Source organism: Eucyclogobius newberryi, unplaced genomic scaffold, assembly GCF_026437365.1.
Source record: "Eucyclogobius newberryi isolate DKJ021-1_F unplaced genomic scaffold, fEucNew1.0.hap1 SCAF_22, whole genome shotgun sequence".
NCBI classification, from domain to species: domain Eukaryota; kingdom Metazoa; phylum Chordata; class Actinopteri; order Gobiiformes; family Gobiidae; genus Eucyclogobius; species Eucyclogobius newberryi.
This window is the reverse complement of record NW_027315857.1, coordinates 22936328-22949698: the sequence shown is the minus strand read 5'-3', so window position 1 is coordinate 22949698 and position 13371 is coordinate 22936328. Positions and strand designations below refer to the sequence as shown.

At 42.9% G+C, this 13371-nt stretch overlaps 1 protein-coding gene across 2 annotated transcripts in view; it reads right to left on the bottom strand.

Moving 5' to 3' along the window:
* The window catches only part of LOC140371694 (neuropeptide Y receptor type 2-like), a 78027-nt gene that overhangs the window by 34850 nt on the left and 29806 nt on the right, over positions 1 to 13371 (bottom strand). For both annotated transcript variants that reach the window (XM_072458879.1, XM_072458878.1), the window contains exons 2-3: positions 2352 to 2509; positions 1318 to 1450 (exon numbers count right to left, since the gene is read on the bottom strand). In XM_072458879.1, coding sequence (XP_072314980.1) covers positions 1318 to 1450; positions 2352 to 2480 — 262 coding nt within the window. In that variant the 5' untranslated portion in view covers positions 2481 to 2509. The remainder of the gene's footprint in view (positions 1 to 1317; positions 1451 to 2351; positions 2510 to 13371) is intronic.

Below are 13371 nucleotides of genomic sequence, written 5' to 3'. Positions count from 1 at the left end.
TTAGAAGTTTGTATAATGGAGCGTTCTGCTCCTGAGCCGCCGCCCACACACACTGGACGAAAAACACTGATTAATGACCTAATTAATTATCAATCTGGGGTGGTAAAAATCTCTTCATGATGTTTGTAGCGTTAATGTTCTTTAAACGTGCACTTTTGTACCTTCGTTTTGTGTTTTATTCCCTCTACAGGCGGCAGAGGGAATAACAGCGGGGAAATAGGCCAAAGCTATGTTAATGTAAGCATGCAGCTGTAATGAACGTGATTCGAGGGTTAAAACGAGTCGATTTATGAACTTAAAACTCACCTTTGACGTCACAAATGTGGGAAATTTGAAACGGAGCGACAGGACCTGGTCAACAGGATCAATGAAACGAGCCAGAATGGAGTTAAATAGAATTAAAATGGATTAAAATGGAGTCAAACACAACGCCAGGTGCGTTTTTGACGACGGAATGACGTCGTGACACGGTTAAAAGCTCAAAAAAGCTCACATTAGCATAACATATTGAGCAAAATATGTGTCCTTTAAGTGTTTTGCAAATATTTCAACTCAACACGTTTCAGCAAATATTAAAAACGTTGATTGTATTTGATTCTTTCACAATTGAAACAGATGTTTTACAGTTTAAACAATGCGTCTGTTGTAAACCACACATTACGTTCTCTCAGTCGGGCGTTTCCTCATCAGAATTTGTGTTGGCTCCCTCTACAGGCGGCAGAGGGAATAACAGCAGGGAAATAAACCAAAGCTGTGTTAATGAACGTGATTTGAGGGTTAAAACGAGTCTGGCGACGATTTATGAACTTAAAACTCACCTTTGACGTCACAAATCTGGGAAATTTGAAACGGAGCGACAGGATCTCGTAAACAGGATCAATGAAACGAGCCAGAATGGAGTTAAAATGGAATTAAAATTGATTAAAAATGGAGTCAAACACAACTCCAGGTGCGTTTTTGACAAGGAAACGACGTCGTGACATGGTTAAAAGCTCAAAAAAGTAATATCAGCATAACATATTTAGCGTAATATGTGTCCTTTAAGTGTTTTGCAAATACTTCAACTCAACGCGTTCCAGCAAATATTAAAAAACGCCGATTGTATTTGATTTATTCGCAATTATCCTTCCAGAAAGAGCGCAGACCCTGGGGGGATTTCCCACACGTCTCCCGCTGCTGTTTTTATGAGTTCTGTTTTATGTCTCGCTGAAAAACGACATTATTAAAAAGTGTTGACACGATTCGAGTCGGGAGGAAATGAACGTTGCTTTTTACGGATCGCGTTCGGCGGCGGCGGCGGTAAGGGCCATGACGTACCCACGGCCAGGTTGGCGATGAAGAAGTTGGTGACGGTTCTGAGCGTCTTGAAGCGGTAAATGACGTAGATCACCAGAGAGTTTCCCACGAGCCCCAGCACGATGATGGTGCTGTAGGCCAGGATCAGCACCACCTGTGGACACAAGGCGGTACTGCGCGTTAGCACTGCGCGTTAGCTCACTTGCAACGCTAAAGAAATGTGTCAGTTTAACAGAAAACGCAGGTCGGAGCATTGATAAAATCAGCTTTATTTGATGACGGTTATGGATAACTGAGATTTACTGAATATTTAGATTTTTGAGGCAAACAAATCCATTTAAGTTGAAGTAAAGTTAATTTGTGGAAACTAAAATGTCATAAAGCTGTTATTGTTTATGCATTATTGCCCATAGACATTAGACTGTCAGTGTGGATCTATTGTATTGTATTATTCTTTTAGTAATAATGCAGAGCAATAAAAATATGTTTTTATTCTTTACTGAAATGTGACTGAATTCCCCAAGAACACAAGTGCTGTTATTGCCATGTCTATATTTATAATCTATGATATTTATGATATTTATATGATGTGGCTTCATCTGGTGTTTTAAACCATAACTCTTGGATTTACGCTCGTTTTGACACTATTTGCTGCATCAGTAAACTAAAGTGTGACACATGTTTTCAAATCGAGGCTCTGATGTCACTGGTCGAGTTATTGTCACTAAAGCTGGATGTAGCGTTTGGAAGCTAACGCTAACTCTCCCATTGAACACGCATTATGCAAATGTAGGCACTGTACCAGCCCTCACTATGACACTGTTAGCAGTTATAACACTGATATCAACACAGGGGGCAGTATTTGTATTTGTGTAGTAGTAGTAGTAGTAGTAGTAGTAGTAGTAGTAGTAGTAGAAGTAGTAGTAGTAGTAGTAGTAGTAGTAGTAGTAGTAGTAGTAGTAGTAGTAGTAGTAGTAGTAGTAGTAGTAGTAGCGCTCACAGTAGTCGGATGATGTTGCAGTATCAGTACAGTTCAAAGTAGTAGTGTTTGTTACCTGCACGCTGAGTAGCCGAATGGTGTCCTCAGGGAGGTTCATGCCTTCGAAGGTCACCGTGGGAAGAGCCGGTGGCCATGGCGACGCCCCCGCCGGCTTCGACCCCGTCGTGTTGGCTTCAGCCGCCATTTTGGGTCAGAGCAGCGCCATTTCACTGACTGAGGAGAGAAACCACAGGGAAGATCAGAACCAAAGAGCTTCTGGATACTCCGTGTGTCTGTAGGCCTCATGTGTCTGTAGGCCTCATGTGTCTGTAGGCCTCATGTGTCTGTAGGCCTCATGTGTCTGTAGGCTTCATGTGTCTGTAGGCCTCATGTGTCCGTAGGCCTCATGTGTCTGTAGGCCTCATGTGTCCGTAGGCTTCATGTGTCTGTAGGCCTCATGTGTCTGTAGGCTTCATGTGTCTGTAGGCCTCATGTGTCTGTAGGTCTCATGTGTCTGTAGGCCTCATGTGTCTGTAGGCTTCATGTGTCTGTAGGTCTCATGTGTCTGTAGGCCTCATGTGTCTGTAGGCCTCATGTGTCTTTAGGCCTTATGCGTCTGTAGGCCTCATGTGTCTGTAGGCTTCATGTGTCTGTAGGCCTCATGTGTCTGTAGGCCTCATGTGTCTGTAGGCTTCATGTGTCTGTAGGCCTCATGTGTCCGTAGGCCTCATGTGTCTTTAGGCCTCATGTGTCCGTAGGCCTCATGTGTCCGTAGGCCTCATGTGCCCGTAGGCCTCATGTGTCCGTAGGCCTCATGTACCCGTAGGCCTCATGTGTCTTTAGGCCTCATGTGTCCGTAGGCCTCATGTGTCCGTAGGCCTCATGTGTCTTTAGGCCTCATGTGTCCGTAGGCCTCATGTGTTATATATTGTGTTAATACATTGAATCGCAGGCTTCTTGCCGACAACATGAGGAAATATGATGATGTCATTAAACACTTTTTAATTACATTTTTATGGATCACGACCGTAACAATTCACGGTCTGTTCACGGCGTTTGACAAGAAACCGTCGCATTTCTTCAATTCCGTTCTGCCTCTTCAGGAAATGCATATTGCGACCATATTGCATAACGAGATTTGCATGTTGTTCCTATAGCGACAGAGATGCTAGAGCGATGACATCGTGGCCACTGGCGGAGAGCCGATCCTCCACAGGAAATGTTACATAATGCAGCTTTTATTGCGGATTGGCGCCCGGAAAATCGCCATTGTCGTTGCGCATTGTGTTCCTCATCTTTCCGTTGGGGCGCTTGCCATAAAATTACCACATAATCACGCTTTATGTGCACGTTTTGCAGGACAGAGGAAGGACATGGGATGAGCGTTTAAGACGGCGCTGTCTGTTTCGACTCCCACGGACGGACGGATTACGGGCGACTTAATCCGCGAAACAGGAAGCGACGGGAAAGCGCGGCGCTGCGTGGGACTTTCACAATAAGAGGCTCTGGTGCGCCGCCACGTTCCTCCCACGCCGAGGCCCAAAAAACAGAAACGGGGACTGGACGATCGTGGGAGGAGTTTCTGATCGTGGTTGTGTTTAATGCAGACGGATTTACAATGTTGTTGTTGTTGTTGTTGTTTTTAAATTGTTGATTCTGCTGTGCGCATTTATAATTGTGAGTTGAATTATTGCTCTATTCACTCGGAAAAAAAATTGGAAAAGAATATTCAATGTCATTATTAGTGGGAAAAAAAATGTAGTCCTGGTTTAATCCTAGTTTGAGGTTTAGTCCTGGTTTAATCCTAGTTTGAGGTTTAGTCCTGGTTTATTCCTAGTTTGAGGTTTAGTCCTGGTTTAATCCTAGTTTGAGGTTTAGTCCTGGTTTATTCCTAGTTTGAGGTTTAGTCCTGGTTTATTCCTAGTTTGAGGTTTAGTCCTGGTTTAATCCTAGTTTGAGGTTTAGTCCTGGTTTATTCCTAGTTTGAGGTTTAGTCCTAGTTCGAGGTTTAGTCCTGGTTTAATCCTAGTTTGAGCTTTAGTCCTGGTTTAAATGTGAGGTTTAGCCCTGTATTATTCCCCTTTAAACAAACCAGGACTTGACTTAGTTCTGGTTCAGTTCCAAACTCAAGCTAAACCTTTCTCGACGTTCTCTCCAAACTCTGTCACTTCAGATGAGAACAAACCCAAACCAAAATAGAATCAAACGAAGCGCTTTGTGTATCCGCAGCGTCTGTGCGCGCGAAGCCTCGGGGCAGGCTGGTTCTACTGTACCAGAGCGCTACCACGCTAGCGAGCGCTACCACGCTAACGAGCGCTCCCAAGCTAACGAGCGCTAAGCCCAAATGGAGACACTGTGCTCCCGTCGGGTCGCTTTACTCTGAGCGCGGTGACGGCGACGCCAAAATACACGACTTTACCGCAAATACACACAGCAGAGTGAGTGAGAAACAGATCAGTACAATCTGAGTACTAAGCTAGTTCATTGCGTGCTTTTTTACGTCTACTAAATTGAAATCTGTTCTGCCTTGGTTCAGATTTATTGCAAAAGCGTTTATTCCGGTGAAAACGAGACCGCAGCGTCTTCTCTACGACTAAATTAAATGCGTTTTATTGTACGAGAAGCAGGAAGTGCGCCGTTAGCATGCTAATGGGTGTTAGCTTCACCCGGGACGGCAAAACTCGCTATGGACTCGTGAAAAGTGCTGAACTGTGAATATTTCTGATGCTGGGAAAGCATTAGGAAAGTGACGTAAAGAGATTAAAATGATCCGAGTTTTGTTTTTCTCGTTTCTAAAACAGTAAAAATCAGGTACAGCCTTTTTAAACTATAAGAACATTTTACTGTTTGTTCTTTGTAAAACACTTTATTGATCTTAAACAGTTTGTTGATAGAAATAATTAGAATGTTAGATTACACGACGAGGCGCACTTTTGTCCGCTATTCGAGTTTGATCCAACATGGCCGACTTCCTGTACGATTTAGGGCGTGGTCATCAGATCATTTTTTACACGTCTTCACATGAACTATTTTTTGGAGTGAGCGGCATATTTTTGCTGTGACGTTTTTTTTGCGCCGGGCCCCCATTGGCCCCGTGTTGATCGATTTTTTGAGGTGGCGCTGCTGAGGTGCAGGTGGCGCTGCTGAGGTGCAGGTGGCGCTGCTGAGGTGCAGGTGGCGCTGCTGAGGTGCAGGTGGCGCTGCTGAGGTGCAGGTGGCGCTGCTGAGCCGTCTTACAATATTTTTCAACTCAAAATTAAGAGGAGTTCTAATTTTCTATATCACTCACGAGCATATTCATCCTTGTTTACTACTCAAATACTACTTATTAAATTCAGAATAAGTGAAATTTATTTTAAAAATGAATTAAAAAAATAGATAAAATAACATAATAAAATAATAATTAATAAATAAATAAATACAAAATAAATAAAATAACATAACAAAATAATAATTAATTAATAAATGAATGAATGAATAAATAAATAAAAATAACATAACATAACATCATAAAATAATAATGAATGAATAAATAAATAAATAAAAATAACATAACATAACATAATAAAATAATAGTGAATGAATGAATAAAAAATAAATAAAAATAACAATAATGTCCAAAGTGGCAGATGGTTGAGTCCAGGACAGGTCTCAAAGGTCTCAGAGCCTCAAGGTCCGGCTCAGTCTGGGAACAAACACGTCTGTTCCAGCACAAGACCCTGCAGGCGTCCAGACCACTTCGCTCACTCCAAAAACTTGTCTGTTTTTATTCACAATCTCTGATATAAACGGAGATTTGGACAGTCCAAGTGTCTGTTCTAACAACAACAACAACAACAACAACAACAACAACAACATCTGCTGCTGATGTTGTTGTTGTTGGATGAATATTGTGTGAAAAATTAAGCTTTAAAATGCTCAACAGAACGTTCAAAATGACAGAATGGAGGCAAAATGCAGTCAGCGAAAACACACTTTACATTATTACCTGATCACATCTAAATAGTCATGAATTTAAGATAAAAAAATAAGCAGCACATTTGAATTTCAAGGGTAGAAATGTCGCTTAGTTTGTGTTTTCATTACAAAGAATTGAGAATACACTTTTCTCGCCTCAAAGTTGTACTGAAGCTTGACAGAAAGTATATTTAATGTCAAAGTACATACTGTATATGAAGAAAGAATTAACGCTACAGCGGGTTAATGTTTCTGTAAGTATTTGTCCAATAGAAGCTAAAAATCAAGCTTTTGTCTTGATAAAAAATGCAAAATCTCCTATTAAATAAACAAAAAATAAAATAAACAAAACAAAATTAAATCAAAACAAAATAAAATAAAAATGAATAAAAAAATTGAAATTAAAATAAATAAATAAAATAAATAAAATAAATAAAATAAATAAAATAAATAAAATAAATAAAATAAATAAAATAAATAAAATAAATAAAATTCATAAATTAATGGAAAAATAAAAATAAATAAATAAAGATAAATAGATAATACAACGGTAAATGTCTTTAAATCTCATTCACACGTATCTGAGCGGTTTGACTTTGACAATATTTTGTGATATTCTGAGGTTGATCCCAGTTCCTCCCAGAATCCCACTTCACCTTTGCCTCCTTGTGACGATTTAGAGCGTTTTAGTTTCCACGCAGGCCCCAGTTCGCTCTAAATGCCATAACCGAGTTAGTCCGGTGGATTTTGTGCCTCTTTTGTCCTCGTTTAAACGCGCCGCGCAACTCAGATTATGCTAACAGACGACCGAGCGCAACAGGAGCCGTTATAATCGCATTTGACGCTTTCAATAACAGCGAACGTCTGTATTTTCTACTTCAATCGCCCTTTAAATATGCGGCGCGCTCCGGGTGAGTAATGCCCTCCACAGATTTACAGACTTTGGTCCAAATTGTGAAAGTGCCATCCAAACGCCCACATCGGCCGCGCGTGCGTGAGTCAAAAAGTGATTAAAAACACACAAAAGCAGACGGTGAAGAGGCCGGAGAGGACGCATTTAGGGCTCTGTACATTACTCACCTCGCCGCCTCCCCGCGGATCCGACGCGTGCGAACACAGACGTACGTACAGACGCCGTCGATATCAGACACGCTTTTATTCGTGAGGTGTTTGGAGCTACAGTTTATGGTTGAACAGGGAAAATACACATAAAAACATGATACAAATACGTCAAGTGCAGGTTGTTTGAACATTTACAATATAAACTCAATTAAAAGTAAATCAAAATGCACCGCTGATGATGAACCTTTGTGCGCCTTATGATATTATTTGGAACTGTCAAGTCCAAAGGGAAATTATTTTTGTTACAGACACTGATAATAGAGAAGACGCACTTTATGGACTAGAGCTTTCAAAATAAAAGCAAAGAAACAAAATTAAATGCAATAAATCTTTGTTTTCATCAACTAAACCCCTGGTGAAAAAGAAAACAGTATGTAATATAACTGAACTGATCAAAGTACTATAGTAAAACTTCACAATATACTGTGTTAGAGTTGTCGCAGTACTAACATTTTAATATGAAGAAAGGCTTGAATAATTTCATAATAATGTATGTAATAATGTGATTTATGACGAAATAATGGTCGTTTTGTTCATGTCGGGATCAAGAACATTCTCGAATTCATGCTCGAATCTAGTTTTGATGCTGGTTTTAAAATCGATCCGATATTCGATACTTTTGACACAATTGAACAAACGTGAGATGAATTGAACGTTGTAAAAAGGCTGTACATAAAGTAGTAAAAATGTGAGGTGGAAATGTAGGTTTTATCGTGATGAAGAAGAGCTTAAAATGTATTCAAAAAGAAAAAAACAATATTATATAGACATTGATTTTAATGAGGAGTGTGTTAATGAGTTTGAGAGGGAAGAACAGGAAGCTAAGGATACGGGAGTGGACGTTAGCGTAGCGGCTGAGGATACGGGAACGGACGTTAACGTAGCGGCTGAGGATAAGGGAGCGGACGTTAACGTAGCAGCTGAGGATACGGGAGCGGACGTTAGCGTAGCGGCCGAGGATACGGGAGCGGACGTTAACGTAGCGGCTGAGGATACGAGAGCGGACGTTAACGTAGCGGCTTAGGATACGGGAGCGGACGTTAGCGTCGCGGCCGAGGATATGGGAGCGGACGTTAACGTAGCGGCTGAGGATACGGGAGCGGACGTTAGCGTAGCGGCCGAGGATACGGGAGCGGACGTTAGCGTAGCGGCCGAGGATACGGGAGCGGACGTTAACGTAGCGGCTGAGGATACGGGAGCGGACGTTAACGTAGCGGCTTAGGATACGGGAGCGGACGTTAACGTAGCGGCTTAGGCTACGGGAGCGGACGTTAGCGTAGCGGCTGAGGATACGGGAGCGGATGTTAGCGTAGCGGCCGAGGATACGGGAGCGGACGTTAACGTAGCGGCTGAGGATACGGGAGCGGACGTTAGCGTAGCGGCCGAGGATACGGGAGCGGACGTTAACGTAGCGGCTTAGGATACGGGAGCGGACGTTAACGTAGCGGCTTAGGATACGGGAGCGGATGTTAACGTAGCGGCTGAGGATACGGGAGCGGACGTTAGCGTAGCGGCTGAGGATACGGGAACGGACGTTAACGTAGCGGCTGAGGATAAGGGAGCGGACGTTAACGTAGCAGCTGAGGATACGGGAGCGGACGTTAGCGTAGCGGCCGAGGATACGGGAGCGGACGTTAACGTAGCGGCTGAGGATACGAGAGCGGACGTTAACGTAGCGGCTTAGGATACGGGAGCGGACGTTAGCGTCGCGGCCGAGGATACGGGAGCGGACGTTAACGTAGCGGCTGAGGATACGGGAGCGGACGTTAGCGTAGCGGCCGAGGATACGGGAGCGGACGTTAGCGTAGCGGCCGAGGATACGGGAGCGGACGTTAACGTAGCGGCTGAGGATACGGGAGCGGATGTTAACGTAGCGGCTGAGGATACGGGAGCGGACGTTAGCGTAGCGGCTGAGGATACGGGAGCGGACGTTAGCGTCGCGGCCGAGGATACGGGAGCGGACGTTAACGTAGCGGCTGAGGATACGGGAGCGGACGTTAGCGTAGCGGCCGAGGATACGGGAGCGGACGTTAGCGTAGCGGCCGAGGATACGGGAGCGGACGTTAACGTAGCGGCTGAGGATACGGGAGCGGACGGCAATGTAGCGGCTGAGGATACGGGAGCGGACGTTAGCGTAGCGGCTGAGGATATGGGAGCGGACGTTAGCGTAGCGGCCGAGGATACGGGAGCGGACGTTAACGTAGCGGCTGAGGCTACGGGAGCAGACGATAACTCCGTAGCACCCGGAGTGTGTCAGATTTGGACTTGAGAGATGTGACCTTATGCGTCGTCACCCTGTAACGGCGGCTCGCATGTTTGACTCCCGCTGGCGCCGACTTTTGCCTAAAGTTATTATGTCACCAGCTCAGCCCATCGGTAAAGTCATAGATCATTTCTATCGTGTAGGATTCCAGAGACAGCATTGTCACTGCCTCTTTTAATAAATACCACTAGACATTTGTTTTTGTGTTTATAGTACTGGGGATGTCACGATATGAAATTGCAGTGTTACGATTATTGCAGGGAAAAACATTGACAATTATTTACCATTACTGAGACCAGTGAAACAGTGAAATCTTGAATTTTCTTTCATTCTCGTGGTCAAACTTGTTACTGTTCCTCAAGTTTGTGACTAAATCAAGTGAAATGTGACAAAAGCAGCCTGACAAAATAAAGTTCTTGACATTTAGGTCTATTTTTGGGCGATATATTGAACAAAAAAGACTTTTCAATTTTCATTCTCAAACTGTCACTATTGTTACTTTTTCGGTTCTTACGGCTATATTATGACCCGAGCAATCACGACGATCGATCAACCTGACGCTCTCGCCATTTAAACCGGGACTTCTCGCGTGTCCCGTTGACTGATAGGTGTTCGGTGTTTACGTATCTGGCAGTTCGCGCTCTCTCGCACACTCGGATTACCGTTAGCTCCACTCGGCTGCGTGGCTCCGGACCCTGCAGCTGTTTACGCCGCGGATGGTGCCAACTCGAGGAGGGAAAAACCCACAAGACGGCGCAGGAAAAAAACCCTGGCTGTGGATCCAGTCCGGGGTTGGGGAGTGCTAGCGCTGGCGGGCCTGACGCGCTCACAGCTGGTTAGACACGGGTCGGGGGTTAAAAATAACTGCGGAACATCTGGGCCGTCATCAGGTGGACGACCTCGCTGGAGACGACCGGGCCAAATGTGTTGAGCCGTTTTGAGGAAAGGCTTTTATTCCTAGAAATGTGATGGTATAAACGTGCAATTAAACCAGGGCTAAATCAGGTCTGAAGCAGCGGAACTCATCCACGTGTCATTATCGTCACAATGTTACAGTCTTTAGTTTAGTCTCACTATATTATACATTATTATACATTATGATACATTATGATACATTATGATACATTATTATACATATTATACATTATTATACATTATTATACATTATCATACATTATTATACATTATTATACATATTATACATTATTATACATTATTATACATATTATACATTATTATACATTATTATACATTATTATACATATTATACATTATTATACATTATTATACATATTATACATTATTATACATTATTATACATGTCCCTTCAACATGAAATAAAACCAATTAACTAAATTAACAATATTAAACAAATCTCTCTCTGCAAAATCTCCAAATATAGCTCAAGTTTTTTTAGTGCATGTCATTTACATTTATTTGTCAACCAGGACTAAACCAGGACTAAACCAGGACTAAACCAGGACGAAACCAGGACTGAAACAGGACTAAACCAGGACGAAACCAGGACTGAAGCAGGACTAAACCAGGACTGAAACAGGACTAAACCAGGACGAAACCAGGACTGAAGCAGGACTAAACCAGGACTGAAGCAGGACTAAACCAGGACTGAAACAGGACTGAAAAAGGACTGAACCATGAACCAGGACTAAAGCAGGACTAAACCGAACTAAACCAGCACTGTTAATTGTATTGATTGTTTCTTTTGTGTTTTAGTATCCTATGTTTCTTGTGTATTTTGTGTTGTGTTTTAACAGGGAAAACATGAAACATGAACTTTTCTCATAGTGTTTTCCCTGTATAATTAAATAAATGAAATGACCCAGGAACCAGAACTGAAACGGGACTAAACCGGGACTAAACTAAACCATAAATGAACCAGAACTAAACTAAAGTGTGTCAGATTTGAACCAGCACAAAAAGCCGAGACAAAGGACTAAATCCGGTCTGAACCACTTCTACACCAAGACACACACAGGACTGATCCAGCGCTTAACGACTTCAAGAGAAAGTTACGTTTTGAAGGATTTACACATTAACATTCTCAGCACATTCGCCCTAAAGGGCTGAAAAACCGATGCGGTGATGCAGGTCCAGCTTTCTCGAAACGTCAGCCCTCACAGCACATTTACACGTTTACAGATTTACAGATATGTTGGCTTTGGTTTATGGTTTTATCTCTGTAATTACTGGGCCCGTTCACATGAACCAAGAGACCGTTAATACGTCTTCTGTGGCGACGTGAATGAAAGAGTGTGCGGCGCTGCAGGTCCAAACTTTCAGGCTTAGACCGGCTTTGTTTCTGGTTGAATCTCAATTTCTAAATTTTTAAAAAAAAATTTAAACTAATCAATTATTTCCTGTTTGGAATTTGTGAAATGTTCGTGTAACGGGGCTCTCGCTCAAAAAATATATACAGTGAGCAAAAAAGGTCCAAAAATCCAAAAACATATATTTACAGAGTTCCAACTTTGAGTTCAACTTTAACTCGCTCTCTTTGACTCGCTCTCTTTGACTCGCTCTCTTTAACTCTCTCTCTTTGACTCGCTCTCTTTGACTCGCTCTCTTTGACTCGCTCTCTTTAACTCTCTCTCTTTGACTCGCTCTCTTTGACTCGCTCTCTTTAACTCTCTCTCTTTGACACTCTCTCTTTGACTCGCTCTCTTTGACTCTCTCTCTTTAACTCTCTCTCTTTGACTCACTCTCTTTGACTCTCTCTCTTTGACTCGCTCTCTTTGACTCGCTCTCTTTGACTCGCTCTCTTTAACTCTCTCTCTTTGACTGGCTCTTTTTGACTCGCTCTCTTTGACTCTCTCTCTTTGACTCGCTCTCTTTGACTCGCTCTCTTTGACTCGCTCTCTTTGACTCGCTCTCTTTAACTCTCTCTCTTTAACTCTCTCTCTTTAACTCGCTCTCTTTGACTCGCTCTCTTTAACTCTCTCTCTTTGACTGGCTCTTTTTGACTCGCTCTCTTTAACTCTCTCTCTTTAACTCTCTCTCTTTAACTCGCTCTCTTTGACTCGCTCTCTTTAACTCGCTCTCTTTGACTCGCTCTCTTTAACTCTCTCTCTTTGACTCGCTCTCTTTGACTCGCTCTCTTTGACTCGCTCTCTTTAACTCTCTCTCTTTAACTCTCTCTCTTTAACTCTCTCTCTTTAACTCGCTCTCTTTGACTCGCTCTCTTTAACTCGCTCTCTTTGACTCGCTCTCTTTAACTCTCTCTCTTTGACTGGCTCTTTTTGACTCGCTCTCTTTAACTCTCTCTCTTTAACTCTCTCTCTTTAACTCGCTCTCTTTGACTCGCTCTCTTTAACTCGCTCTCTTTGACTCGCTCTCTTTAACTCTCTCTCTTTGACTGGCTCTTTTTGACTCGCTCTCTTTGACTCGCTCTCTTTGACTCTCTCTCTTTGACTCTCTCTCTCACACTGTTACCTTCTCTGTTGTTGGAGACAGACTCTCCCCAGCCAAGAGCGGCTCGCCTTTATTCCTCACTTGCCCCTCCCACTGAGCAAAATAACTATATAATTCAAATCCCAAATAAACTGACATTAAACTGTTGTGGCCTCTTCCTACAACATAATACATCATTAATTATATACACATGTTCAAAATAAATCAATATAAACACATAAAATACCCGGTGTCACATGGTCAGCACCACGGCGCGAACAGCTCCATTTAAACTTCCAGGAAGTCCTGGCTCGGTTTCGACCCAACGCGACGCATCGGCGGAGCG